The sequence below is a fragment of the Natator depressus genome, chromosome 22 (assembly GCF_965152275.1).
Source record: "Natator depressus isolate rNatDep1 chromosome 22, rNatDep2.hap1, whole genome shotgun sequence".
Classification (NCBI taxonomy): Eukaryota; Metazoa; Chordata; order Testudines; family Cheloniidae; genus Natator; species Natator depressus.
In genome coordinates, this window is record NC_134255.1 from 13,102,206 (window position 1) to 13,128,315 (window position 26,110).

The 26,110-nt window shown below is 52.3% G+C and overlaps 1 protein-coding gene across 3 annotated transcripts in view; it reads left to right on the forward strand.

Moving 5' to 3' along the window:
• Positions 1-25,906, forward strand: part of NECTIN1 (nectin cell adhesion molecule 1) — a 154,978-nt gene extending 129,072 nt beyond the window's left edge. Inside the window, exons 9-10 of one of the 3 annotated variants that reach the window (XM_074936761.1) lie at positions 7,119-7,228; positions 21,754-21,936. In XM_074936761.1, coding sequence (XP_074792862.1) covers positions 7,119-7,228; positions 21,754-21,802 — 159 coding nt within the window. In that variant the 3' untranslated portion in view covers positions 21,803-21,936. Of the gene's footprint in view, positions 1-7,118; positions 7,303-21,753 lie in introns of all 3 variants that reach the window. The other 2 variants (XM_074936762.1, XM_074936758.1) reach the window with 2 other exon arrangements.
• The last annotated feature ends 204 nt before the right edge of the window (positions 25,907-26,110 follow it).

Sequence of the window (26,110 nt, forward strand, 5' to 3'; positions counted from 1 at the left end):
GCTGGAGTTTGACTTTAAATTGAGGACACTTCTTTAAAACCCTGTGTTTTGTGTGGATTTGTTCAGCTTGAAACAGGGAGCTGCTAATGCAAGGCAGCAGCAGCAGGGGGACTAGGGGTCAGGGAGACAGGGAGGGAATGTAGCAGGAGTGTAGGGAAGGCTGATGCAGATCTAGAATAGGTTAGATAGCGATGCATGATAGCTGTCCGCCTTCCTGCAAGGGGGTGACTCATGGGCTACGCATCAGCCTTGGTACAGCTAGACTCCCTGGAACTGCAGGTTTAGATCCCTGCAGTGTTGACTGACCTTTGCTCCTCCGAGGGTGATAAATTAGTTACCATGCATAGGGGAATCTCTTCAATGAGACTTTAAGTCAAGGGCCTGACTGCTCAGAACGGGTACAAGGCAGTTTTCATCAACAGAGGGTTTTGCTCTGGCATCCTTGGCCAAAATTTCTTCTTGAGCAATGTATTGTGCTCTGCTTGCTGCTGTCCACCCCAGAGGTGGCTGCATTTCACCAGTGCTCGCTCTATATGAAGTGCTTTGGGATGAAAAGTGCAGAGTAAAGGACCTATAATAATTAGCATGGATGTAGGGAGCAGGATTTCTCCCTCATGTTGCTTTTATACCAGTGTGTCTCCAGTGAGAATCTCCAGAATAAGGGCGAGGACAATCAGACCAAAGCACCTTCATCCGGAGAAATGTCAACCAGCAAGACAGTAAGAGCAGCTGTGATGCAAAAGCTAACCCTAAAGACCAAACTCTGCTCTTGGTTCCACTGGTGAGATCCCGGGGACTTCACTGCAGCTGCAGGGGGCATATATCCCTAAGGGAAATATTCTCTGCTGAGACCTGCCGGCGGGGGGTGGGGGGAGGGGAGGGGAGGGGGATGACCAATTTCCTGGTCTCCCCAATTGGTTGCCAATTTCCAGATGTGTTTTGTGGGGAGAGCAGGATCCCAGAGCTAGGCTGTGCTCTGAGGATGGGATCTGAGAGCAGAATCTCCCCCATAATTATGGGGAAGGAGTTAGTTTGCTTTGGTAAATAACAAGAGGTTGGTTAATTAAAGAAAGCCATCAGTGGCCGGGCTAGTGATGGGAAGATGGGCCCAGCTGGTGGCCATGTAGTAACCATGGGAACCTGGTTTGGCAATCTCAGTCCAGCTTGGAGCAGACACATGTCCCAAAAACTCACCACCGTTTGGAGCACTGAGACTGGGACGGGTCATGAAAACCAAACTTCCCTTTTCCCCCAGAGGGGGTCCCTCCAGGGCAGGACGGAGGCCTGTAGGGGGCAGTGTGTGGGGAGCATCCCCTGACCCTGCTGGACTGTCCTTGCAGAAATCATAGGGCTCTGGTCGGGGGGGTTCCAGTCCGGCCCCTTTCAGTCCTGAATCCGGTTCTGTTCAGGTGCCTCCGCCCCCCGTCCGTTCCCAGGCACACAGGACCCCTCCCCTGCCATATGCCGACTCACCCACAGGCTGCTTGCTAAGCACTATCAATAGGTAATGCTGGACGGAATAATTTTGGAGGAAAACCTCTGCTTGGAATCAAACAGAGCAGGGACTGGGTCTCTCACTGCCTGGCCCAGGGCCCTGACCCCCCTCTCTGCCCCCCAAACACACAGAGAAAATGTTCATAAGGTTTTGGCTTTGTTCCTGCCTCCCCCACGCCCTAGAGATCATCCCCGCCTCCGGTGCCCCCAGCTGCCCGTTTTCCAGCTGTTGGTAACACCCCTTTGGCTGGCTGCCCAGGGGTGGGCAGGGGTGCTGCTCCCAGTCGGCTCCATTCCATCCCCTGCCAATCTCCAGGCCCTTTGAGCAGGCGGAGGGGCTATGGAGGCTGCTGAAGGTCAGCAGGAGGAGTTTGCACGTTTCCTGCCAGGCCTGCTGGGATCCGCCAAGGGCGCACGCTGGCTGCGGGGCGGCGACGGGGACAGGGGTGCATCGCGCTGCACGTCCGGGCCCAGCTCTTCCCCCCGCTCCTTCCCATGGGCCCTGCTGGGGGAATCGTTCTGGGCTCCATAAACCCACAGAGACGGCCTCCTGCCCATGCTTACAGCACCCAGCCTATTGCAAGCTCTGCCGGCCTTCGCAAACCCTTTCCAGACCCGGGGTCCAGTCTGTGGCCTGGTCACCACTAGCTCCCACAGCCCCCCCCGCTGGTGGGAGCAGCTCACTGGGCAGCCGGAGGGGTGTGGCTGAGAGTTTGGCTACAGGGAAGCATCGTCCTCAGATTGTTCAGGGTCAGCTGGGCACAGTGTGATCTCATCAGCTGGGGGGCCGGGGGCAGGGGCCTGGGCCTGAGATTTAATGCCGGCAAAGAGATCCGAAGAGGAGGGGTGCTGCAGGAGAGCAGCCCTCATGACAATGGGGGCCTCGGAGCAGGAGGAGGTTGCAAACAGGTGTTAGCAATCCCTCTGCCCCTCCCATATTGCTAAATGGGAGGAGGAGCCGGAGTTCATCCCGGCTAGATGGGAGGAGGGTGGCAGGCTAGGGGGAGGCCTTGGCATGGAAAAGGCTGCGGAGTGCTGCATTAGAACTAGATAAGGGTGAGAGGCAGCTGGTAAGAAAGGTCAGATTAAGCCAGGACTGGGATGGGAGACCTCTAAGGAGCAGCTGTGGTGGTTGCAGGAGATTGTGTTGGCACCAAGGCTCTGGCATGCTGCTTTGGGGAACCGTGCTGCTGGAGATGAGGGGGGAAGCTATGGTAGATCCCTTTTCACATCAAGAGTGGTCGGGTCAGTGCCCCGGCCAGTTCCAGGGTGGCGAATTACAGCTGCCCCCTAAATTCCCTTGTTGGTTGCACTTCGTCTCTTCCTGCCTTACTCTGATTTGCAGGGTGTTCTACCCCAGAAGCAGCTGCATGCTGAAGCATTTCCTGCGTATAGATAGTTTGTAACGGGCTTTGGGACCCCTCGGAGGATGTTCCTATTCTGCTGGCACTTTGTCTGCGTAGAGACGGGTGGGGGAAGGGATTAGAGAGCCAGGCACGCTGCGTTTCGCTGGGGCGGGCTCTTCATACATTCGATGAATTGTGTGATGGCTCGTAATTTGGGATAAAGTAGATTCATCGCAGGGATGCATGAAAACTTCTGCCTCAGGGTGATGATTTCGCACAGTTGGAGAGAAAGAGAGTCGGATAGGGATTAGAGAGACGGGGAGGGCTGGGGGAAGAGAGGGCTGCCAGAGAAGGGTGGCAGACGAGAGAGAATGGGTGAAAAAAGGAAGAGAAGACTAGCGAGAAGGGGAAAGAGAGTAGGATGGAGGGAGGGGAAGAGAACAAGAGCAGCCCTGGGAACTGAGCCCAGCATGGTGGCGAACAACAACCGCAGACACCCCTAAATTCCCATGATCATTTCTCACTGCTCACCCTAGCCCCCTCCTCCTCCTCCTCGACTCCAGCAAGAGGAGCAGTCCCGTCCTCGCCGATGCCCCAGGCCACACAGACACCTCCACCTTCACATACCCGCCAGGTGTGCAGAGGGACAGGCAGGTTTGGCTGCTTCTTGATTAGCTGGGTGTTTCCCTGGGGGTGTCTGTGCTTCCTGCACCCCAAGAGGAGGACATTTTAGCTTCTGCCACACTGTCTCCTCCTTGTCCCACCCGCCCCACAAATCTGCAGTGCCCCAGGGCCCCCCAGCCACATGGGTGAAATGTCCCTCCCCTCTGCCCCGCTTTTCCTTTGGGGGAGGTTATTTGTGGTGTTCACAGCAGTGAGAGGCTGGTGTCTCTGGGGCTTGGCCCAGGCCTAGGGCAGGCTCATGTAGCCAAGTCTATGGGCCCCCAACAAACACAGCACCTTATGCGTGCAGGCAGGCAGGTACCAAATGACCCAGCTCCCCCTGCCCCTCCCAGTGGAGATGAGGGCTCAGAAGTTGGGGGTATGCACGTCCAGTAAGTGTTCCCCCTCTGACCTTTGCACTAGGCCAGTACCCATGGGCTCAGCTGTTTTCTCTTCCAGGAATCTCAGGCCAGAGAAAGGTGCAGTGTCTGGAAGACCTGCCAGGCTTGTGCTGTGTCTGGTTTTCACTGTATCATCATGTGTGTTGTCTGTGCATGTGTGGAGAAGGGAGCATGTTTGTGCGCATAACTGTGAGGAGCCAGCACCAAATTCCTGGATCTAAATACACCCCCCACTCTGCAGATTTCAATATCCAGATCTGTCTCGAAAGCTTGCAGCGCTGGCCCCTCTCTCATGTGTGCATGAGTGTGACTGGGTCTGCCAGTGTGTGTGTGTGTGGCCTTGCCAGAGAGCCTATGCATGCACAAGAACGTGTGTGTAAACGTCGGTGTCGTGTGTGTGTGTGTGTATACGTGTGCAAAGGGGTACATACATGTGAGTGTAGGTGCTGTGTGTGTCTGTGTTGCATGGGGGTGTGTAGTGAGCTAATGGCACGGTGGGTGTGAGTGTGTGTGTGTGGAAGCTCAGGCGTGAGGCATGTGTGCGGGGAGTGGTTACACGTTTGCAGGTGTAGAGGGAAAAGGTTCATTAGTCCAGGCAGCCGTGTCATTCGTTTGGCTGACAGGGAATTACCAGGGTGTCGGCATTAGAGCTTGTGTACAAGTCACATTATTGATATTAGAATACATTTTTGTTCTAAACAAGCAGCAGGGAGCAGGCGTGAACCAGTGAGTGGCAGAGACTCACGAGACTCTGCAAAGACACAGACCCCATCCGCAGAGTGTGGGATTGTGCTGGCTATGGGGCAGCAATGTGGACAATGGAAGGATGGGGCCCTCAGGCCTTGGGTCACCCCTCTCCAGGACTAGAGAAAGGGTCCAAGATGCAAAGGCTGGAACCAGATCATGGTCCTTCGGGTCTGGGTTTTGGATTGGGACCAGCAATATTCAGAATTGAACTGAAGTTCAGTAAACTCTTCTATTCCAGCCCCCTGGCCCCTACACACTCTCTCCACATGCCCTCTCGGTCCCGGTCAGTGAGATTTCATTGGCACTACAAGTTGCACACTTGTCTGCAGCAGGTAATGAAGACGCAGACCACTCAGGTCTCTGTCAGACGGAGGGGCTTGATTCCACCATTGCCACGTACACCAACCCCTGATGTCACGCAGATACATTCACAAGCCCTCACATACACCACTACGCTGTGCACCTACACACACACAAGCCCTGCACTTCCATATGCTGTGCGTGCGTTTACACACAACCCCCCCACCCCCAGCCCCCAACATTTGTGAACTCCTGGCTGTACACTGGGTTTTCTGTTGCTAGCCCGTCCGCTCTCCCTCTCTTGCCGTGCAACACAGAATGCACCCTGAAGTCTGTTGGTTCCCCTCACAAGACCAGCCTATCTGGGCACCCATGGGGAATATGATACCGGAAGAACCACCGTTGTTTGCTTTTCATTTCCCACCACGCTGTTGGGTGGAGGGGCTCTGCCCCCAGAGTTACAGCAAGGCAGATGGTACAGCAAGACAGTCAAGAGATGATGACTCAACCAATCACCCTGTGCAGCAACAGCTGCTTAAAACAGCTCATCACAGAGCCATAAACCTCCGGAAATGGCCCTGCCACAGCTGGTAAATGGCTGAAAACCGTTCAGAAGCAGAGCGGGGAACGTTTTCAAATTAAACACCTTTTACCTAATTTGCATGGGATGCAGTAGCTCAGGGAGGGGAAGCGAGAAGAGGCTCCCATGTCTGGAAGCATCCCACCTGCCCTCCGGTGAGCCGTAGCAAACATGCTTCCTGTTTGGTGAACACAGGCACCTTGTGTGGGTGGGACCAGAGGCTGCCCCTGAAATGCTGTCTACAGAGGATGTTTGTGGTGCTCCTTAGAGCTGGGAGTCAGGAGAGCTGCATTCTGTTCCCAGTCTGGCATTGATTCTGTGTGTGAACTTGGGCAAGTCACTGCCCGGCTCTGTGCCTCAGTTTCCCCACTCTAAAACAAACCTCCCAGGAGGTTCGCTCATGACTGTTTGTAGAGGCACTTGGAGGTCCCCAGAGGGAAGCCTGCAGAGGAGGCCAGGTATGTATCATGCTGTCCATGCAAGATTCCTTATTGCTGAGCACCTACAGATGGGCTGGGTGCTTGGCAGACACATCACAGAGGTGTTCCCTGCCCCAAGAACTAGCCACCTAGCTAGTGCTCTAGCAAGAGAGAGCAACACACAAGGAGGAGGAATAGGCACACGGACGGACCTGCACCCAACCCCAGTGTCCTCCGTATGGAAAGGGTGTTTTCTTGCCCTTTGGGCACCAAGCTGTGACCTTGAGAGCTCCATGTGCAATATTTTACTGGTGACGGGTAACTCAACCAGAGGGTCTCAGAAGTCCGCAGGGGACCTCCTGCCAATGTCCTGTGGATATCACAAGGGATCTGACCACCATTCCCACCCATCCACACCTGCATCTGTTCTCCTGGGGCCAAAAATACAAGCATTATCCCTGATTCTGGGTTATGTTCCCCCCTCACCCTGCGCAGGCCCTCTGCAGTGAGATTGCTGGCTCCTGGAGGGGGCATGGAACTGGACAGCACTGCCATTATATGGGGGTTAAATTCAGTTCACCCTCCCAGGGGGAGAAAGTCTGGCCCCATTGAAATCAAGGGGAGCTTTCCCATTGACTTCAGTGGGCCCAGGATGTCCGCCCCAATTTCCCAAAGATGGAGCTGTCCATAGGGGGGAGTAGCTGCTGGAAGTGGGAAAGCAGCCCCTGTTCAGCCAGGTTGGAGAAGACACTTGGGGGGCGGGGGGGCGTGTCCGCTCAGACAGGTTAATTGCCCAGCTCGGCTAATGAATGGGGAGAAATGCCATTCGGATCCTGGCTCTGACGGGTGATTTTAGTTGTAATGATTGTTCATTTTTCCCCTTTCTTATCTTTTCTCCCCCTTTCGCTGTTCTTGTCTTTCTTCTCTTCCCTCTCGCACTTTCCTTCTCTCCCCCTTTCTTTTAACACCCCTGTCTCTTTTGCCCTTTCTCATCCCTCTTGGCATGACCTCCCTACCATGACACCCCCACCCCCACCCCCTCTTTGCACACTCACACTCTCTCTCTCTCTCTCTCTCTCTCTCCTTCCTCGTGTTTTTCACTCCTCCCTGTCACTGCACTCTGCTGTCCCCTCTGTGTTTTCACACCTCACTGCTCTCTCATCTCCAGAATTCGGGCACCAAGGACTGTGATGTCCACTATGCAGAGCTGGACACATCCGCTCTGGCCTCGTCACCCAGCCCCCGGAGCTCCATCCAAGCTGGCGGAGACCTAGTCGAGTATGCAACCATCCAGCCTAACTTACGCTAGCGCATGCCACTCTAGGCCTTTCCCCTAAGATTCTGGCCTCAAGGTACATAAACGCACTCTCCTTTCTGTGCTCCTGGTGAAATCTGTGCTCCCCCCTCCTCCTGTCACTTCCCTCCCTCGTGGAATGGTTCCCGTTGCATATTAACCTCCCGCCCCCACCCGTGTCTCCATGGTGCTGCATGCTCCCTCCAGTCCCCGCGGGGCCCGGCCAGAGTGACCTGAAAGCCAGAACGCTGTAGCCTCCCCTGCATGCGGCCTGCAGCGGCATGAGGCGCCCGTCCTTTTGCTTCGTGCTGTGTGGAGAGGTTGGGGGCAGGGCGGGTTGGATAATGTCTGTTTCTGGTTGGTTTTCCCCTGTAAAGGTGGCATAGTGTGAAGTGAGTGGTGCGGATGGGAGTGGGGTGGGGCTCTTGGTTTGGATTTCGGTTGGAATCGCCTGGGTAGCCAGAAGCGAAGTGGCCATGGGGAGATGTGCCGAAGAGGAGGCCGAATGCCCCGGGACCTGTTGAGAGAAGTTTTTCAAGAGCTTCCCCCATGCTTGTGGGCAGCTCCTCGGGTCTGTGTAGAGGAACGTGCAATACAAGGCAAGGTGGGTGAGAGGAACTCTTGTTACACCGTGCAGAGGGAGAGGGGAAGGAACTAGCAAGAGTGAATGAGAAAGGACTGGAGAAAACAAGAGAAGTGAGAAGCAGGGTGGGGGGAGAGGCTTGGGGACCGGAAGGATCAGTGCCCTGGAAATGCTGGGCTAGAAAGCTAGATGAAAGAGAAAGAGAGTGGGTCAGGGCAGGTAGTTTGGCTGAGAGAGGGAAGTGCTCTTGCCAAGGGGCACCCATCTGAGAAGACAGAACACCAGAGGCAGCTGGGTCACGCAGATGATGGCCACCTGCTCCGCGTGGCTGGGAAGGCAGCCCCGCTCTGCAGCAATGCTCAGCTCTGCGGAGCATGGGAGATGAGAGGGAATGTGTCCTGTCAGTAGGATGCTCCTGCTGACACTCAGCCAGGACATTTGCCAAGTGGAAATGTCCCCAGGCAGGGGATTGGAAGAGCAAGAGTGGTGTTCTTGTTTAATGGTCTGCCCTCCCCTCTCCGCCTGTGGCCTCCCGCAGCCAGGGGGTGAGAAAATCCACTCACCAGGGCCACCGCCGCTCGCCCACTGCCCATCGCTCCCATGTTTGTGTGTCGGAGAAAGTTGGTCCGTCAGAGTGAGCGTGTGTGTTTGTGTCAGAGACAGAAGATGAGTTTGTGTGTGTGTGTGTGAACAAGAGTATGTGTGAAAGTTGGAGTGTGTTTGTGAAAGTGTGTGTGTGTATGAGAAACAGGGTGAGGGTGGCTTTGTGTGTGTGTGTCTCTCTTCTGGTTGCAATAACGTGGAGATGCCCTCCCCACACTGCAGCCAATCCACCATTTCTAGTCTCCTCCTGCACCTCGCCCAGGCATGTGAGTTTATATTTTCTATAACCCCTGGCCCTGGCTCACAGGGAGTGGTTTATCCTGTAATATAACAGGTCTCTGCTGTTCGTTAACCAGCCCGGGCGAGACACCCTGTCATTCTCCCTTCCAGCCCTTTGTCAATAGTTCACAAGCTGCTGTCTCTGCTCTTGTGTTTCTCTGCTTCGTCTGCGTCACAAACTCCCCTCAGCTGCAGTCTCTGATGCCAGGGACCAGGTCTGGGCCCAGGGAAGAGGGTGCCTTCTGGAGATTGTGGGCATCCCCAGCCAAAAACCCCAGCTCCAAACACCCGCCACGCTTTGGGGGATTTAAAAGATGGAGCCTAATTAGGTGGCTCAGGGCCATCTCCAGAATCCTGTGATACCAAAGGAACTTCCCTCTACCAATCAAATGAAAGAGCTTCCTGGGACCCCATCCAAAGGGCTCCAGTGGCTGCATGGATGTTTGAAGCTCGGACACTGGCATGGGGAGTTGCAGAGAGCGATACCTAGGGCCAGGGTCATCCTGGGTGCAGCTGTGTCAATGCAATGGAATTACACGGGGGCTTAAATTTGACTTGAGAGTCAATTCATCCAACGTCTTGGCTGCAGAGCTCTTTATGGCTGTGCTTTGGGGTTTTCTTTGTGGAACGAGGCATGGGGAATTTCTGTGGGTGCGGAAGGTGCCCTGGTTTCCGTTAGAAAGCCCCAGCTCCAATGGTCCCTCAGCAGCTGGATTGCACAGGGAATGCTTTTCCTTTGCTGGGAAGGCTCAACCCCCTGTAGGGCAGCAGACAGTGAGGCTGGATGCTGAGTTCTGATCTGGAATCGGAGTACCATCCAACGGACACTAAGGCCCAGGAGGGTCCAGTGTTCCAATTCAGCCATTAGACAGTGGAGCCTGAGACAGGAAGTTTGGATCAGGACTCCCTCAATGTCCAGATCCCTCGTCCCAGCCTCTCATCGTTAGCAGAGGGGCAGAACTTGGCAAGCCACAGTTTGGATTTACAGATCCCCAAAGCAGGGTTGCTTGGATCTAGGTCCCATTACATCTAGCTTAGTTCAGGAAATGGGCTGGACATCTCCCGCTGATGGTGACAATTTGAGGCAGGCAGTGGGGGAGGAAGAGTCCCCAGGATCTCTCAGGTCCCCTTCATCTTTATCCCCATCTGCGGTGGGTCACTCCATCTTTCCAGACAGCAGAGAAATCTGGAGGCCATCAACTCCATGGCTGGACAATCAGATCAAGAGCAAAAGGGGGCACTACCTCTTCCTTTCCTCCCCGCAACCACTGGGGGACTGAACCTTGCTGGCCAGGGGGCTCAGAACCTGAACCCCGCCCTCCACTTCTGCTTCCAACCCCACCCCAAAAAATCACCACACACTTCAGCCTGGAGCAGCGTGGTTAGTGGGTGGTGTGGGCAGAGTCAGCTTGGCCGTGTAGGAGCTGGAGCCATAGGAAGAGCTGGGAGGCAGCTGATAAATTAGCTAATTGGACCTGTGTAATAATGAGCTATTATCCATGTGGCTCGTTCAGGGCTGTGTATGGCACAGATAACTCTTCAATATGCAAATGCCCCTGAGTGATGGGGAAGAGATGGGGAGCTGCTGGCAGGGAGGATTGAGATAGCCTGGAATACTTGGTGTCCAAGGCAAAGCAGCCAGGACAGCCAGCATTGAGGGGTAGGGCAGCTAGGGAAGGTAACAAGGTGTCCACAGGGTCCTCTTAAGGCAGACAATAGGGCAGTGAGGGCAGCTCACCGGAAAGGGGCAAAGGGGCTGGAGCAGCACAGAGGTGGGACAGCCTGGACAGCTGGCATCGAGGGGCAGGGAAACTGGCTGCACGGCGCTTTGGGGAGGAGAACAGCTAAGAACTGCAGGCCCCATTATCAGGACCCTTTATCACAGGGGGAGGGAGCGGCTGTGAGTGGCCAAGCGACTGTCCATGTCCCACCAGGGGTCTTGGGAACGGAGTGAACGTAACCCCCCTGCAACTGCCCACCTTCGGATTCCTGTGCCCGAGGCCCAGCCGCGGCTCTCCGCCTTCAGCAGGAGGGATGGGAGCCTGGCTTAGAGCGTGGTAACCTTGTGTGCCTCGGGTAACACCTCCCTCTTGTGCAGCCTCCACTCGCCAGCCCACTCCCTCCCTGCTGTGTGGGGTCGGAGGGGCCCCCTCACAACCATCCTCTTTGCATGAGCCACAGCGAGCCCCAGGGAGGTGCGACCATCTCCCATTCTCCTGACTTAGTCCCTACAGTGGCCGGCGTGGCCCTGTCATCATAGCACGGCAGCTATGCTCTGTGGCGGGCACCCCTTGGCACTCAGTCTTGGCTGACGGAGCCTTTCAGCCTGGCCGAGCAGCTCGAGGACTGTTTGTCAGGGGAAGGATGTTGGCAGCTCTCTCCCAAGCTGTGAGGTCCCTGTGCCCGGCCTACGTGTGTGTCTCAGGTGACTGCAGCCTCCCCCTGCACTTCACACATTGTGGCATCACTCAAAGGGGGCAAGCTCAGGCTCCCAGAGGAGATGGAAAGCCCCAGCCTCCAAGCAGAAGGACCAGGTCTCTGAGGCCCAAGGCAGCCAGGGAAGGGAGGGGGCTGCTGGGCTGAGCAACTGAAGGGCGCAGGCAGGGATGAGGCAGGGTCTGCCTGAGGGAAGCAAAGTGACAGCTCCTGTTGCAGCGAGGGAATGCATTGAACTCAGACACCCGGTATTGGTGGATGGAGCACAGCCCGTGGGGCAGGGGGCACCCTCAGGCTTTGGGACTGGAGTGGGGACATGCCTTCCCACCCTCCAGGCAGAGGTGGCAGGAGCAGGGGGGCGGGGGGGAAGGGAGGGGATGCACCCAGGGAAGGGGAAGAAGCTGGTGTAGGGTGAGGGACGTTAAGGAAGGGAAGTAGCTTTACAAAGGTCTGCTGGAAAATGCCACAAGGATTCGGATTCATTCCAGCCCTGGTACGTCTCAGCCACCAGGCTGGTCCCCTGCTCCGGTCACTGCAGAACACGACAGTCTGGGTCCCCGCAGAGGCAGGAGATTCTGTGGGGTGAGTCCCTGTGGGGAGAGGACAGTCTGGGGTGAGGGCGTCCCAGGGACAGGAGCCCCTGGGGTCAGAGTCACCATGGAGAGGGGACACTCTGGGGTGAGGGTCTCTGCAGCGGCCGGAGTGACTGTGTGAGTGAGTTGGATGGGTCTGGTCCGCCTGCCACCCTCCCATAGACCCCCCTTGTTTCCCTGTGCTGGAAGGAGCCCTGTAGAGCCCACTGTAGCCGGTAGGTAAGTGCCTGCCGCTGGCCTTGCCCAGAGTGGACGGTAACCTCTCTCTCTTGCGGTGTCTCGCCCGTGTCCTGCGCGCAGAATGAGGATCAAGGTCTTCGTAGACGTAACGAGCGAAAGCGGACAGTAAGTTTCTGGGTGGTTTTTTTTTTATCCTTTTGGTTCCGCTGTCAGTTTGGCGCAGGCGGGCGGTGCTGGGTCATCAGCCACAGACACCGGGTGCCTCTATCCAACAGACAAGGAGAGCACAGGTCACAGCCCAACCAGCCACCCCACACACACCACGCCAACCCAGCCCTCCCCTCGGGGCAGGGTGGAGTGCCGACTCCATGGTCCAGTCACCTCGGCTTCCCCGCTGAGATGGAGAAGGAGGCTGATTAGTGCCACTGGAGTGATGGGCTTGGACCACCCACCCTCTGGGCTGAGGCAAGCCAACTCATCCCACGCAGGGCACCAGACAGCCTTCCCTACCAACCCAGGCTGAGTTCTCGACGGCCAGCCGGAAGGCTCCGTGTCCCACCCCAGGCCCCTCAGCTACCATTACTGGGATGGAAGGTGGGCTGGGCCTCCTGAATCCAGCCCTGCCCTGGTGCTGTAGGGATAGACTGGGTCCCAGCAGGTTATACAGCAACCACCCAGGCTAACATGCAGAGGGCTCCACTGCCTGGGATTTCTTAGGGGCTGGCACCAACAGGCAACAGAGAAGTTGCCTTTAATCAGAACCAGCCTCCCTTGCTGTGGCACGTTCCCTGCTGGGCCGTTGGTCTCACAGTGGCAGAGATCTGGGCGTGATATGCTCTAGGCTGGCCCAGTAATATTGCATGTCTCTCTCCCTCTGAGGTGCCTCCACCCCGTATCCCACTCCCACATGGCCCACACTGGGTCCTGCGTTCCCTCCTGTGTGGTGCTCCACACCAGACCCTGCTTCCCTCCGACAGTCACTGGCACACTGCGCGTCGTGTGGGCTCACCAGGATCCCTGTGACCTGCTGGGCTTCACATCTCTGACGTGCTCCTCACCAGGCTGGAGTTTGCACTTTGACACAGACCCCCATGGGGACATGAGCCTCAGCCCCTTCAGCTCACCTCCAGGCAGAGCCATGTCTCCGTGCCGGGTGGCTGGCCTCAGTGTATTCCTCCCTGCTGGCTCCTAGCTCCCACACTAGCATGCCATGCTGGACATGGCATCTCATTCCAGCATGCCCTTTGTCAGCCATTCCTACAGCACCTGATCCAAACCTGTTCTTCCTACAGGCTCGAGAGCCCTATTGGAGGGGCAGGCGAGATCCATGCTGCATAGTTCAGGGGGCCAAACCCATCCCCGGTGAAATGAGCAGAGCTGAATTTTCACCCTCTGATACTATCCACCCTTTGCAGCTTCCGAAAGGCAGCTGCAGGCTAAGCATAATTTCCCCTTCATGAGGGGCTGGCAGGCAGAGGGCAAACTAGTGAGAGATTCCACTGCAGACCCCTGCCCTTCTTCCCCTCTGCTGAACTGTGCTCCTAACTCTGACCCCCACGCTTGCAAGGCCTGGCGTGTTATAGTTACACTCTGCAGGGAGCCCAGGAAAAGGTGAGAGGTTTGAAAGCAGAGATCTACCCACCCTTTCCCAGAGGATTCTTGCACTGCAACAGGAGGCTGTTCTCAGAGCTATAAACAAGGCAAGCATTCCCTAATCCATCTTGGGAGGTCTTGCCTTTTCTTCCCGGGGTGGGGGATTTTATTGCCAGCGCAAGGACAGTAATCCGCCAAATCCAAATTTGGAAAGCCTCCTGGTTTCTCTGAAGCAAAAATAAAGCCGGTCATATGGTGCTTTGAAAGTGTAATCTCACTGCAGCAAAATCTCCCCACTCAGACACAGCATAGGCTGGAGGGTTCACTTTTGATGCTTTTATTAAAAAAAAAAATTCTCCTGCACGTTGAGAATTTCCCGTCCCGTCTCTGTTGTGTGGATGGTTCAGATCATGAGACAGATTCCAAGACCCCGATGTGTCTGGAGGAAATTAAACCAGGAGGCAGACTCCCAGCCCTGCTGTCCAAGTACCAGCAGGCCCAGAGATGTGCCAGAACCAGAACCTCACATGTGAACCCCTTCATGGTTAAAGGGGTTGGATTTGAATCCACAGAGCCAGGCTGCATCCAAGAACAGTAGAAGCCAGTTTTCCAGTTCTGTTTTAATAATAATATCTAGCTTTGATGGTGCTTTTCACCAGTAGATCTCAAAGTGCTTTACCAATTACCACTAGTCCTATTCTACAGGTGCGGAAACTGAGGCACGGAGCTGCACAGTAACTTGCCCAAGGTCACCCAGCAGGCCAGTGGCAGAGTTAGGAATCCTGGTCTCCTGAGTCCCCAACCAGTGCACTAGCCACTCCTGCTGTTTGGATGCATTCAAATGGATCATGATACTTCAGCACCATCAAACCCCAAACCCCTGCCCCTATTCAGCACAGGCCTTTCGTTTCCCAGAATTACCTGCGCTCTGCACCCTTTTGGGGTCCCCCTTGCCTTTACGTTCAGAAATGTTGTACACCAGAAATCCAGACTCTCAGCAGCAACAGTGACCTTGGGCAAGTGACTTAGGCCCCGGTTTTTTAAGGTAATTAGTTGCCTAACTCCTGCTGAAATCTGGGCCTCGTTCACCACCTTTTGAGTGGGGTTAATAGCCCTGCCCTGACGCCCAATCCATTAGGGCACGGGAGGCAGTCAGGTACTGCAGCAATGGGTGATGAATACCTGTGCGAGAGTTAGGGCTGGTCTAGGCTGAAAACTGACATTGGCCTAGCTTCATCATTCAGGGGTGTGACAAATCCAAACACACATCCCAAGAGACATAGCTATGCTGACCAGCTCCCCATGTACACCGTGCTCAGTGAAGGGAAGAATTCTTCTATCCACCTAGCTACCACCCCCGGGGGGGTGGATTACCTACGCGGGTGGGAGAACCCCTCCCATCTCTGTAACGAGGGGCTACGCCGCAGCGCTCCGGCAGCAGAACTGCTGGCTGTAGGATTTTAAGTGTAGACCAAGCCTCGGCAAGGAATCCTGCAGCGTTAAGCTTCCTGCATGAATAATTTGTGTGTGCTTCTCCTTGTGGGTCTTGGCCCCTCCTAACCAAACCTCAGATCCACCCTCTGGGTCTGGAGCCAAGAGCCCAAAGTCTCTGCCTGGAGAGAATCAATTGCTCATGAGAGCCCAGTTCCCTCGATCCCAGCCCCTCTCCCTGATCCTTACAGCTATTACTCACGATATACCCGGTGTGGTGAGCAATCAAGTTGCTCTGTGATAGATAAGGCGTCAAATGAGCAGCAGCGCTGTGAGAATTAGCTAAAGTCTGTGCAGCACTTTGAAGATGAAAAGGGCTATAAAAGTGCTGAGGAGTCAGTTTATAAACTCAGTGGGGAAACTGATACTAGACACCAGTACTTTGAGTTTCCCAGTGCTTTCAGTAATTCTTATGGGTAAGGATACAACACAGTGTGTGTAGCAGCCCTTGCTAGTGGCTTGTCCACTACAGGGCAACAGTCCTCTCCTGCTATGGGTTAGTGGAGCGGCTGCTTCAGTTTCAATTGTCTGCAGATCCTGGGGTTCAAATCCTGCTCATACCTTATGAGGAGATTGTTAGAAAAGTAGACCTGAACTCTCGTCAACCTCAGATGGTCTAGAGTAGCTGCCAGCAAAGGGGAAGCCGCTAACATTCTCGCAAAGGATATTTATTGCATCTGTCCCTTTGTCTAGTCATGGTTGGCCCCATAGAGGATAACAGCCTCGGGCTAATGCAGCTAGTCCATTAGCTCCAATAGTAGTTAATAGTGCAGAAGGTCCTGTGTTCAAATCCTACTGCCGGGGAGTGTTCCAAGGCAGTTAGTGATAATGTTTTGGGTAAGGCCAGATGGCATGGAGCCCTTTCCAGATATTCCCCCCTTGTAATTCTGTCTTTCCTGCTTCTGATTTTCACGGAAATGAAGTTAACAAAACATCAAGATCTTGGCCAATATCTTTTCCTCTCCCATCCCCTCCCTCACCCTGGTTAGAATTCATTCCTGCCTATGGATGAGCAGATTTATTGGTGATTACCAGGTCACAAGGGGAAAACAATTCACAGCACTAATAACTATGCTTAAGGAGTGACTTTCAGAAGCAAGAAGCGCTCCAAAGTGGGGCGGGGGGGGGGGGAGATGGTTGAACTAGAGTCACTGAGAAACTGAATTAGAGCATGTTAATCAAACAAAGACAGTTTAATAATAATCCACCGGGCTGTTTGAAATGGATGGCTTTTTGACACCCTACTTAATCAGTTTCTTTAAAATGATTTAAAACAAATATCCCAGCTAACATGAGTGTTATATGGAATTGCATCAGAGGTGAAGGCAGGGAGAGCAGACACAAGAGGTGGGGGGAGGGGAAATTCATGTAGTAGCTAAATTTAATTAGCCATAATTTCATTTCAAACTTTGTTGGAGGTAAATAAGGTTGCAGAAAAGTCACAGAGGGACAAGGGAGAGATTCAAAGGGCACTGGCTGTCAGAGCTGTTAATAAACACAGGGTGTGTGCAATCCCCTTCCTTCCTGCTACTTGAAAGTGAGCAAAGTGGGGAGCAGGCTTGGCTTCTGCACTCACAGGCTTAAGGAAGGTGCGAGGGCACAGGGAATGCTTTTCCTCCCTAAGCTCCAAAATCTCGTCTGCCCTGCTGTGGTCATTCAGTACCAGTGCACGGTGCTACCAAGGCAGGGTGGCAGTGTTCTTGCACCCACCTTGCTCAGGTGGAGAGGCTGCCACAAAGTGGCTGATCTTCTCTTGCCCTGGGCCTTGGGTGATCACCTACACCTGTGCACAATGCCCTGGTGCAACAGCACACAATGCTGCCTGAGTGCCCACGGCACCACGTGCAATGCACAGCTCAGCCTGGGAGCATCTCACACCAGGATAAATGACATTGCAAGCTGCAGGGCAATGGCGAATTGGGCCCAATGAGCCCGGTAGTGGAGGAACAAGCCCTGTAACCTGGTCATCTCTTGCAGCCCTATTAAGTATTGGTATTTCTAGTGATGGGCAATAGCCAGCACATTTCAATCTGCAGTAGGAAGCCCCCAGTTTTCATGGGGTTGATTTAGGCCCACCTCCATGGTTTTCCAAGGGTCTTTGCAGCAGATCCATAAAGATTTCCCACTATAACTCAGGGCCCTAGCCATGGGCTACGTCTCAGGATCCCTGCTCTGGGCTCCATCACAATAGTTTTGGTGGCCTTGTACTAGCCAATTACTGAGGCCACAGCCCTGGCCTTTCAGCATGGTTCAGGTTCCCTAAATCAGACCCTCATTGGTCCTTGGGATCCTTCCCCAGGTTATTAGCATTTTGGGGTGTATCCCCATCAGCTCCCCTGTGTTTCTCCGGGCGCAATGCTCAGCTGTGTTGTGTTCCAGTGTCTTCCTGCATCTCCCAAACTGGCTCTAGCTCAGCTCCATCCACATAAGACCCAGTTAAGGAAGCAGGTTTCTAATGTCTCTGCTGTGCTAGGGTAAGCCACTCCTTTGCACTATGCCTGTCACCCAGCATGCTAATGAATCCCTTTGTATGCCCAGTTCTGACATACTCATTTGCACGGAGCCTTGCACCCTACTCCAGCACAAACCCCTGGGGCACACATGATGCACAACTCCGGATAGGATTAATATTATAGACCTCCTTGCCCATAGTTCCAGGGTTGGGTCTGCCACTGCACACCTGCCCACGCACTGGGAGGTGGACTCCCTTGCTACAAACATCCACATTCTGGTAAGGTGGGCAAACCCTGACCGCTTCTTGGCTGGGAAGGGGTTAATATCCTTGCTCAGAGAGGGAGTTCTGCTTCAAAAAAACATATTGGGTCAGCTGGCAGGCATGGAAGCAAGTGCCTTCCAGGTAAGGCTGATCAAGGGTGCTCAGCAGCAAGTGCAAAGACTGATTAATGACCCTGGCTATAAAGAGGGAGGAGACAAGGCCTGCTCTTCCTTTATGTAGTGGGAGATGGATAGGTTGGGTTCTGAGTCCTGAGCAGTTATAGGTAGGTGAGGAAGCTAGCTTGAGATAGGAACATGTTCTGTATAAGCTGAAGAATTGCTTATTTGATTAGCAATAGTTCTCCCCTGGCAGCTGCTCTCAGTCCCTGCTGTGTGAATGCTTGAGATCTGTGTGAGAACAACCACCTTTGTGTAGAGACCTGCTGCACCCCTGTTTGCCTTGGTGGTACAGATGCTGAGCCCTGGGCTGGGTGTGAATGTCCCTGTCCTGTAGGCCTGGGGTTCTAGTCTTTCAATAGTGACTGACACCGCCACAGAAAGGGCACCACAACTTCCGTGGGGCTGACTGCCAGACCGTGTGGGGCTACAGGGGGTCCACTGAAGCTCAGGGGCACTTTGTGTAGCAAACCTGAATGGACTTGTAGCAATTAAGGCTTGATTATATGATCCTAGCCATCTCCTGACAAAAACAGGATCGTTCCCTACAGCGCATTCCCTAGTGCTTTAAATGTCTCAAGCAACAGGATTCCTCTCCTTCTGCAGGGGAGGCTATTGCACAGGCTGACTGGTTTTCCTGATGTTCAGCATAATCTTCCATCCCTTAATTACAGCCCATTACTCCCAGAAGCTCCCCACCAGCACCCACCCCCTTTCCTGCCACTCCCTGGCCCCTGAAATTGCCTGGAGAACATGCAGCTCTCCAGATTATTTGCTGCCTCGTGCATTAGTTCAGCTTTGTAGAGCCATCAATAAATCATTAGCGACATTTTGTTTTCTGGATATATATATTATTTTTTTAAAGCAGCCTGGTGAAATATTTATCCGGGAGCTGGCAGAGAGAGGGCTGAGGGGCTCTTTCTGTTCCTTCAGGCTTTTCCTCTTGAGGACCCAAATCCTAGCACCAAATGGAACCATTTGGGGGACTTCCAACCTGTGGCAAGGGAGGGGGCCAGGAAAAAGTTGCATTTCAGTCAGGCCAAAAGCAAAGCCCATGCATAAAAAATGATCGCAGGCTGTTTTCTTCCTGGAGAGGAGAATGTTCCTTTAATCTACGATGCTGCATTATTTCATGGGAGTGTTGTGTTCTGGTTGCTATGGGTTATAGATCCTACTGGTTCACCAGACAGGCAGAGGACTGTCAAAAAGATAATTGAGGATGCTTGAAAACCCAAAGGATCATAATTGGTAGGCTGGCCTGGGCTGCTTCCTTGACCCGCTCCCGCCCTTAGCAGCTCAGCCTAAAACAAGGTGGAAAACCCCTTGGAGATAATCTGCCAATAGTGTAAGCAACATTGATCTCTCTTCCCCTCTCATTACCTTGTCCTGATTTCCCCTGCCTAAACTGAAATGGGATTGGGGAAAAGGGAGGAGGATGAGCCAGCCTTTGCATGAATGGGTGTGTGATATGCATGCTTCGTGGATACAGGTGTGCCTACCAGTGAATGGCTCCCTGTCTGGTGCTACAGATAAGTGCATCCATTTTGCAACAGCTTTAAGAGAACACGGGCCAGGGTGCTCAATATTTGATCTGCCTTCCTAGGATCAGAACCACACAGGGACCCTCCCCCAGCTGATAATGCTCTGTTGTACTCCAAACCTCAATAGAACAGGGAACAATGAATTTGGATAAAAGAGGCTTCAGACAAGTAAAGGGCTTAACTCTATATCTAATTTGTGTTGTAGTAGCAGTGGGGGCCCCAATCAGGGAGCAGGACCCCTTAGACAACCCCTGCCCCCCATTGACAATCTACTAACTAAATGAGGCTATGGAACAACAGAGATTGGATAGTTCAAGATTTGACCATGTTGTTTTTCAATGCATGGTGGTGTGTTCGAGAGAAAGAAAGCCCTCGGTTTTTGGTGTGTGACACATCAAAACTGGCACATCCACTCTCTTGAGTGCCTTTCAGCAAATCACTTAGCCAGGAAGAACACTATCCCCAGGGAGCTAACCCTTGGAGGGAAGACCAAAGCAGGAGTAGGGCCTCTTGAGCCCCAAATGTAGCAGATAAGCCAGTCTTTGCCTAATAGGAAAAAGAGCTGTCAAGTAACCTTTTAAATGTGCTGAGGCCAAACAACAGGAAGCGGGAGCTGAAAGCAGTTGCTTATGACGTGCCCAGGTTGTTGTAATGATGCCTGGAATGTAGAGAGATGTCCCGACTAGGTCCTTCACCAAGATCAGCTTGCAGGGTTTCAAAATAATAGAGAAATGTGTGAGCAGGAAGGGATACAATCCACTGCCAGTACCGAGGGAGGGCAAGTGAAGACTTTGCATTTCCCTGGGGCACTGAGCAAGCTGGGTCTGTCCGTCCCCCTGACACACACACATGAACAGAAGGGAGGGAGCTGAGCATCAGTGGATGTTCTTTCCAATCATCCCTTTTGTTTTGCAGAAAACCCACCAAAGAAAGATCTTGGCGATTTTGCACTAGAACAAGTGACATTTGATTATCATTTGTTATTAACAACTGGGCAAAGCAATCACAACAATAGCTCAAGCTCCTTGGAATTCAAGGCATTTGCATTTTGTTCAGGGCTTGCAGAAAAGAACCAGATTTTGCAAAATATCTGAGCAGCACTGCATTCTTCTCCCTCCCTCCACCCCCGGAAGAAATGGATCATTTTATGGAGGAAAGATTGTGTCTGTTTTCCCATCTTGAAGGAAATGGTCTTGTGTCCGAGCCAAATCCACGATATTTTTCCAAATTGGACATTTCAGTTCTCAACACTGTAGCCCCAATCCTGCAAACCCCGACATACACAATTAGTGTTACTCACGTGAGTAGTCCCGGTGATTTCAATGGAACTGCTCCAGTGCATAAAGTTAAGCACGTGCATAAGGGTATGCAGGTTTGTTTGGACAATAAACCATTTCACCCTCCAAGGCCTGATCCTGCAAACACACTTTACAAAGGAACATAGGCATAACCAGACTGGATTAGATTCCAAGCCCATCTAGCCCAGTATCCAGCCTCTGACAATAACTAGCACTAGATGCACCAGAGGAAGGTGTATAAGAACCCTGCATTAGGTAGATCTGAGACAATCTGTGCCGCACACTAGGTCTTCTCCTAAATCCTTATAGGAGTAGATTGGTTTAAGCCCTGGAGCATGAGATCTAATATTGGTCCCAAAATTTTTGTTAGCATTAACTGTTTTAATTCCGGCTATTTTTGTTGTCTGCACAAATGTACACTCCTTTTTTCAGTGTTACTAAGCTCTAGACCTCAATGACATCCTGTGGTAGGGTGTGTCAGTCTGATTATGCACTGCATGAAAAAAAGATTTCCTTTGATCAGGTTTGAATTTTGCCACCTTTTAATTTCATTGACCATCCCTGGTTTTTGTGTTATGAGACAGGGAGAACAGAAGCTCTCCATCTCCCTTCTCTACACCAGTCTTTATTATCTGCTTTTATCATGCCCCTTCTTATGCATTTCCTTCCAAAGGTAAATATTACACATGTGAATCATCCCATTGAAACTCACCTGTGTAAAATTAAGCCCTTGGGAAACGATTTGCAGGACTGGGAACAAAGTATGTAAATTTTCATGGGGAAAATGGGCATATATGTGGGTGAGGCAGACATTTCTCATTGCCAAAATGGCCCAGGATGAAATGTGAATAGCTTGTTGTTTTTTTTTTGGGGGGGGGGGGGGGGGGAGCCAACAGAGCTCCATTATTTTCCCTGCCGCTATTAATTAATTGAGGGTATCTCACAGGGAGTTAGGTACCTGTGCCTGTTACTGCAGTCTGGCTCCAAGATTCTATTCACTGACTTTGTCTCTTCTCCCAGAACTTTGGAAAGTGTCACTCAGAGATACCGGATGCGAGTGATCACCTGACCTGCTGTTGCTCACCTGAAGATCAATATCTGGAGAAAATACCCCGTGTCTATAACCCCTTATCGTATCTCCCAGAAGATCTGTATCCTCACCGTGCCGATATCTCCTTTTGCTGCCCACCACCAGGTTCCCGGGCGCCATACATCTGTCCTAAGGAACAGTATGTTTAAAACAACAGCACACAGTCAAGCAAAAGCAAAGAAGCCAGTTCTTCACATCTCCCGACCTTTCACGTATTAACCAAGGCCTTTGATTTCTCCCTAGCCATTGAGAATTTTGTTTGGGTTTTTCTGTTTTTAAATTTTGGTGCAATTGTAATTGACACGATTCGGTTAAGTATCCACCTGCTCATTAGCGCTCAAGGGAACTCTCTACCTTCATCTGTGTGTCATACACTGACTGCATCTTTTTTCTAATTTTGGCCCCACCACCCTCCAGTAGCAAGCTGGCTATGTGCATGCGTGTGTGTGTCAGTGGGTGGCTGGGTGGGTGTACCACTGCCCTCTGTTGGATGGAATGTCCCAGACCCACTCAAGTGTCTGTGTTCCGTAGTGTCAATTTTTACACCATTTACACAAGAGGATCCTGGAGCGGATTCCTTCACAAACCTTGTTACACTGTGTCTAAAATTCCCAACTCTACTTTTACTTCCAAACAAAATGATCTCTGTACTACATTGAAACTTCCCAGCCAGGGCCCGGGTCTGAGTCTGCAACTCTCTCGTTTGAAAATACCGTTTGGGACCGGGAGCCCTGTTCAAAGAGCAAAGGGTAAAGATTTCTGAACCAAATGTAACGATGGGACGTTTGGAATGAAAAAGGCTCAGAACCAGCCCCAGAGCAGAAGAGATGTTGTATTTTTCCCCACTCCCAACTTCTTGCATTGACTCTTCCCAACCCAGAGGGTGTAGGAACAGAATTTGGGCACAGGAAAGACAATGGATTCTAGAACATCTTCCTAGAACTTTCTATCATGTAACCTGAAACCAAAAGAAAAAAAATCTCTAATTAGGAAAAATACGTAGATATACACGCCATAATTTTCTTTTCCAAAAGTCTAAAGCTCACCCCAGGTCCGTCTGTACACCTGTTGATTGGAATCTTAAAGTGAACTCAGGCAGAATATAGAAAACAAATCAGAATTTCAGGTAATCTTCTTGCTCTTAATGAAGGATAAAAGCCAACACAGAATCTGGCCTTTTAACTTTTTTTAAATCGTCTTAGTTTTGGACTGTGAATTTTTTGATATTTGGAGTGTGTGCGTGTGTGTGTGTGTACATGAAAGTGTAAGTTCCTGCAACCACCAAGTGTTTTAGATAAGAGAATTCATCTCCACGTCACCTCCTTGTTCACTTGTATTAGAAAAAAAGAAAAGAAGAAGAAGAGGAACAAGAGGAATAAAGTCTTGGAGAATAGTTGGCTTCAGGGATATTTCTAACCTTTTCCACCCAGGTACAGCATGGGAGAGACACAGAATGGACAGTTATGCACAAGGGGACGTGTCTTCAGTTAACAGACTCTTATTTTTCTTAATTTTGGGATGGATCTTTTGCATCCTGGAGACATACACAACCTCGCACTGCTGATCCACAAGGACATGTGAGTCAGGCACCCCCAGCTATCTGCCTGGTTCTCCAACACCAAACCAGTATCCAATGCTCCTTGCACAAATGCAAAGGAAACCACCACAGTATTAAAGATGCCCCATTGGGGGAATAACACATCAGACACTGTCAGCCCAGCTCCTGCCTTCGCAAATAGACTGGGTCACTTTTATTTTTGTATATTTGATTCTAAAGGCAAAGGTCGCTCTATGTACTTTCTTTGCTCCCACCCCAGAGGTTTGTCTCTGAGCTCATCCTGCTTGTCCCCCAACTCCCTGACTCACACAGAAGCACGTCTGTGTCCGCACTACCTCATATATTTCCTGCAGGCTACAATATGTAGATAGAGAGAGAGAGAGAGAGATTGCTTCCATTAGGAAATAATGTGCCATGAGGGAACCAGGCTCTGCCCACGCCTCCTGGGACTGCCCCATAAAACCTAGCTCCGCCCTTTGCCTGTGCACATCGCCACATCCTGTTTTGGGAAAACAGCATGGCCGCCTGTAGCGATGACATCATTCCCCCCTGCAGAGGGAAATGGAAGAGCCGGTTGGGGTTGGGGTGGGTTCTGTTGGACTGAATGGCTTTGTTGCTTTGTGCTGACCAGGTTGGCTGCCTCTAGAGATCAGGGAAGAGGGCACCAGCTCTTCCAGGCCTACCACCATCCCAAAGCATGCAGCCCCTCTAGCTGGCCCACGGAGCAGGCGGGGCAGCACATGGTAGCACCTAGCGCATGGAACTCTCCCATTGTCAGAAGGGCCAATGGGCCCCCTAATTATAGACACAGGGCCTTTGAAATCCCTTCCCTTCCATCTTTGCTGGTTTGGATCCTTTGGCCCTGTTTGGGTTCACACTTCCTTGATCGGCCTCCTCTGCCCAGAGAGCTGGCCAATTCACTTCCCTTCACGAACGAGCTCAAAGTGCCACTTGCCTCCACTCAAATGCTAGACCTCTCTCTCTCTCTCTCTCTCTCGCTCGCTCTTTCCTCTTAACGTGCCATGTGGTAATGTTTGGCAGCCACGGAGCTGGGTTTGCTCTGAACTAAGACCTACTGCCATCACTGTCCAGTTCCCTGCTGCCCATGCTGGCAATGGGAATGTACTTTGGCCTCCTCTACCAATCTGCCTTTAGTCCACCCATTAGAGAAGGAGATGTGGTGGCAGAAAACCCCTGGGGTCTTTGCGTCCTGGAGAGAGATGCAACCTCACACCGCTGAGCTACAAGAACACATGGGCAAGGGACATTCCCTCCGACTCCCTTCCTAAAGAAAGGGGGCATCTCCAGGCTAGCAGGAATTAAAGTGGGAAGCCTGTTTCCACGTTCACCCCAGATCTGGGCACATAGATGAGAGGCAGAACAAAAGCAACATGGTCAACTCTTGAGGTGCATAAGAATTATATTACATGAAAGGACTGTATGTGGGAGGGGAGGGGGGCAGCGGACATCTCTGTAGCTAGAGATTTCTCCTGCAGTCTTTGGGGGAGGACGGTACTATGATGGGTGAGGGGACAACGTGTAGGCAGACTGTAGTGTCGCATGGCAGCTCAAAGAAAGTCCAGTTGCCTTGGACAAATTTGAACTCGAGCTGTCCATAAAGAGGAGACACAGAGATCTTTGCTTTTCAGCAAAGCGAAAGGATTTCTAAGCTCCCCAGAAAGAAAGAGCGAGACAGAAATTCAGCCTCTGAAACCAGCTGCCTGATTTATCCAGTGAATGTTTTAAACGTAGGAACATTTGATCTCTCTCTGCCTTTTCTACCTTCTCCCCTATTCTTAACACACTAAACAAAGGAGGCCCTTCTGTCTGTGCTGCAGCAGAAGGTCTGGTGGTATTGCCAGATTCCTTCACGACCCCCATGTGGAGATGCGTAAAAACCTATCGGGAGATGGAGGGGGAGGTTGGCTTGATTGGATTTTGGCTCCACAAAGCCAAATCCATGGATGGTTCTGATCCAGGCCCTCATTTTGCTCCTCTGTATTCATGGGTTCAAATAAATTGTCCCATAGATCTTCTATCTTCCCTGGCCCCAAAGCAAAGGGATCATACTTCTTTTCCTCCCGTGCCCAAGTCTTGACCTTTCAGAGGCAGTGGTCCAGCTTCAGCAATGTCAGACAGTGGTGTCTCTCTCCAGCTAGGATAAGCCCACACCTTGGCATAGGCTGCTTAGACAAAGGACCTGTTCCTGCAGCAGTGCCATCCTTAGTGGGGAAGGTAAAGGGAGGTTGCTTGGATTGAACAGGAAAGGTGGCTGAATGCGAATACAGAGAGAGAGAGAGGGAGGCAGCAGCCCCCATGTCCCAGTGGCAGGCGGGTGGGTGGATGATTTCGGTGTTTTATTTCTGTGTCTTACCTCATGCGAGACGTGAAGCCGTGTCTCCTGTCCGGGGGGGTGAAATGCCAGACCTGCTGCGGGGATGGCTGATGGTTGATGGAGCTGTTCTGGAGGACCAGACTGACCACAGAGCTTAAATAAAAGTGATGTAAGAGTTCAAGCAGCTTCCCTGGTCTCTTTACTGTGAAACTGGTGTTGGGTGTTTGGTCTCAGCCCTCTGACCACACCTCATTCACTGCACAATTAAAGCTTTACACTTTAGCCCTTCCCCACCTCTACACACACACCCCCGTTGTCAGGGCTGATTCCCCACTCTGGCACTTCGAGTGCAGAAGGGGGCATGGCCCGCAAGGATTCTAAAAATCAATACTGG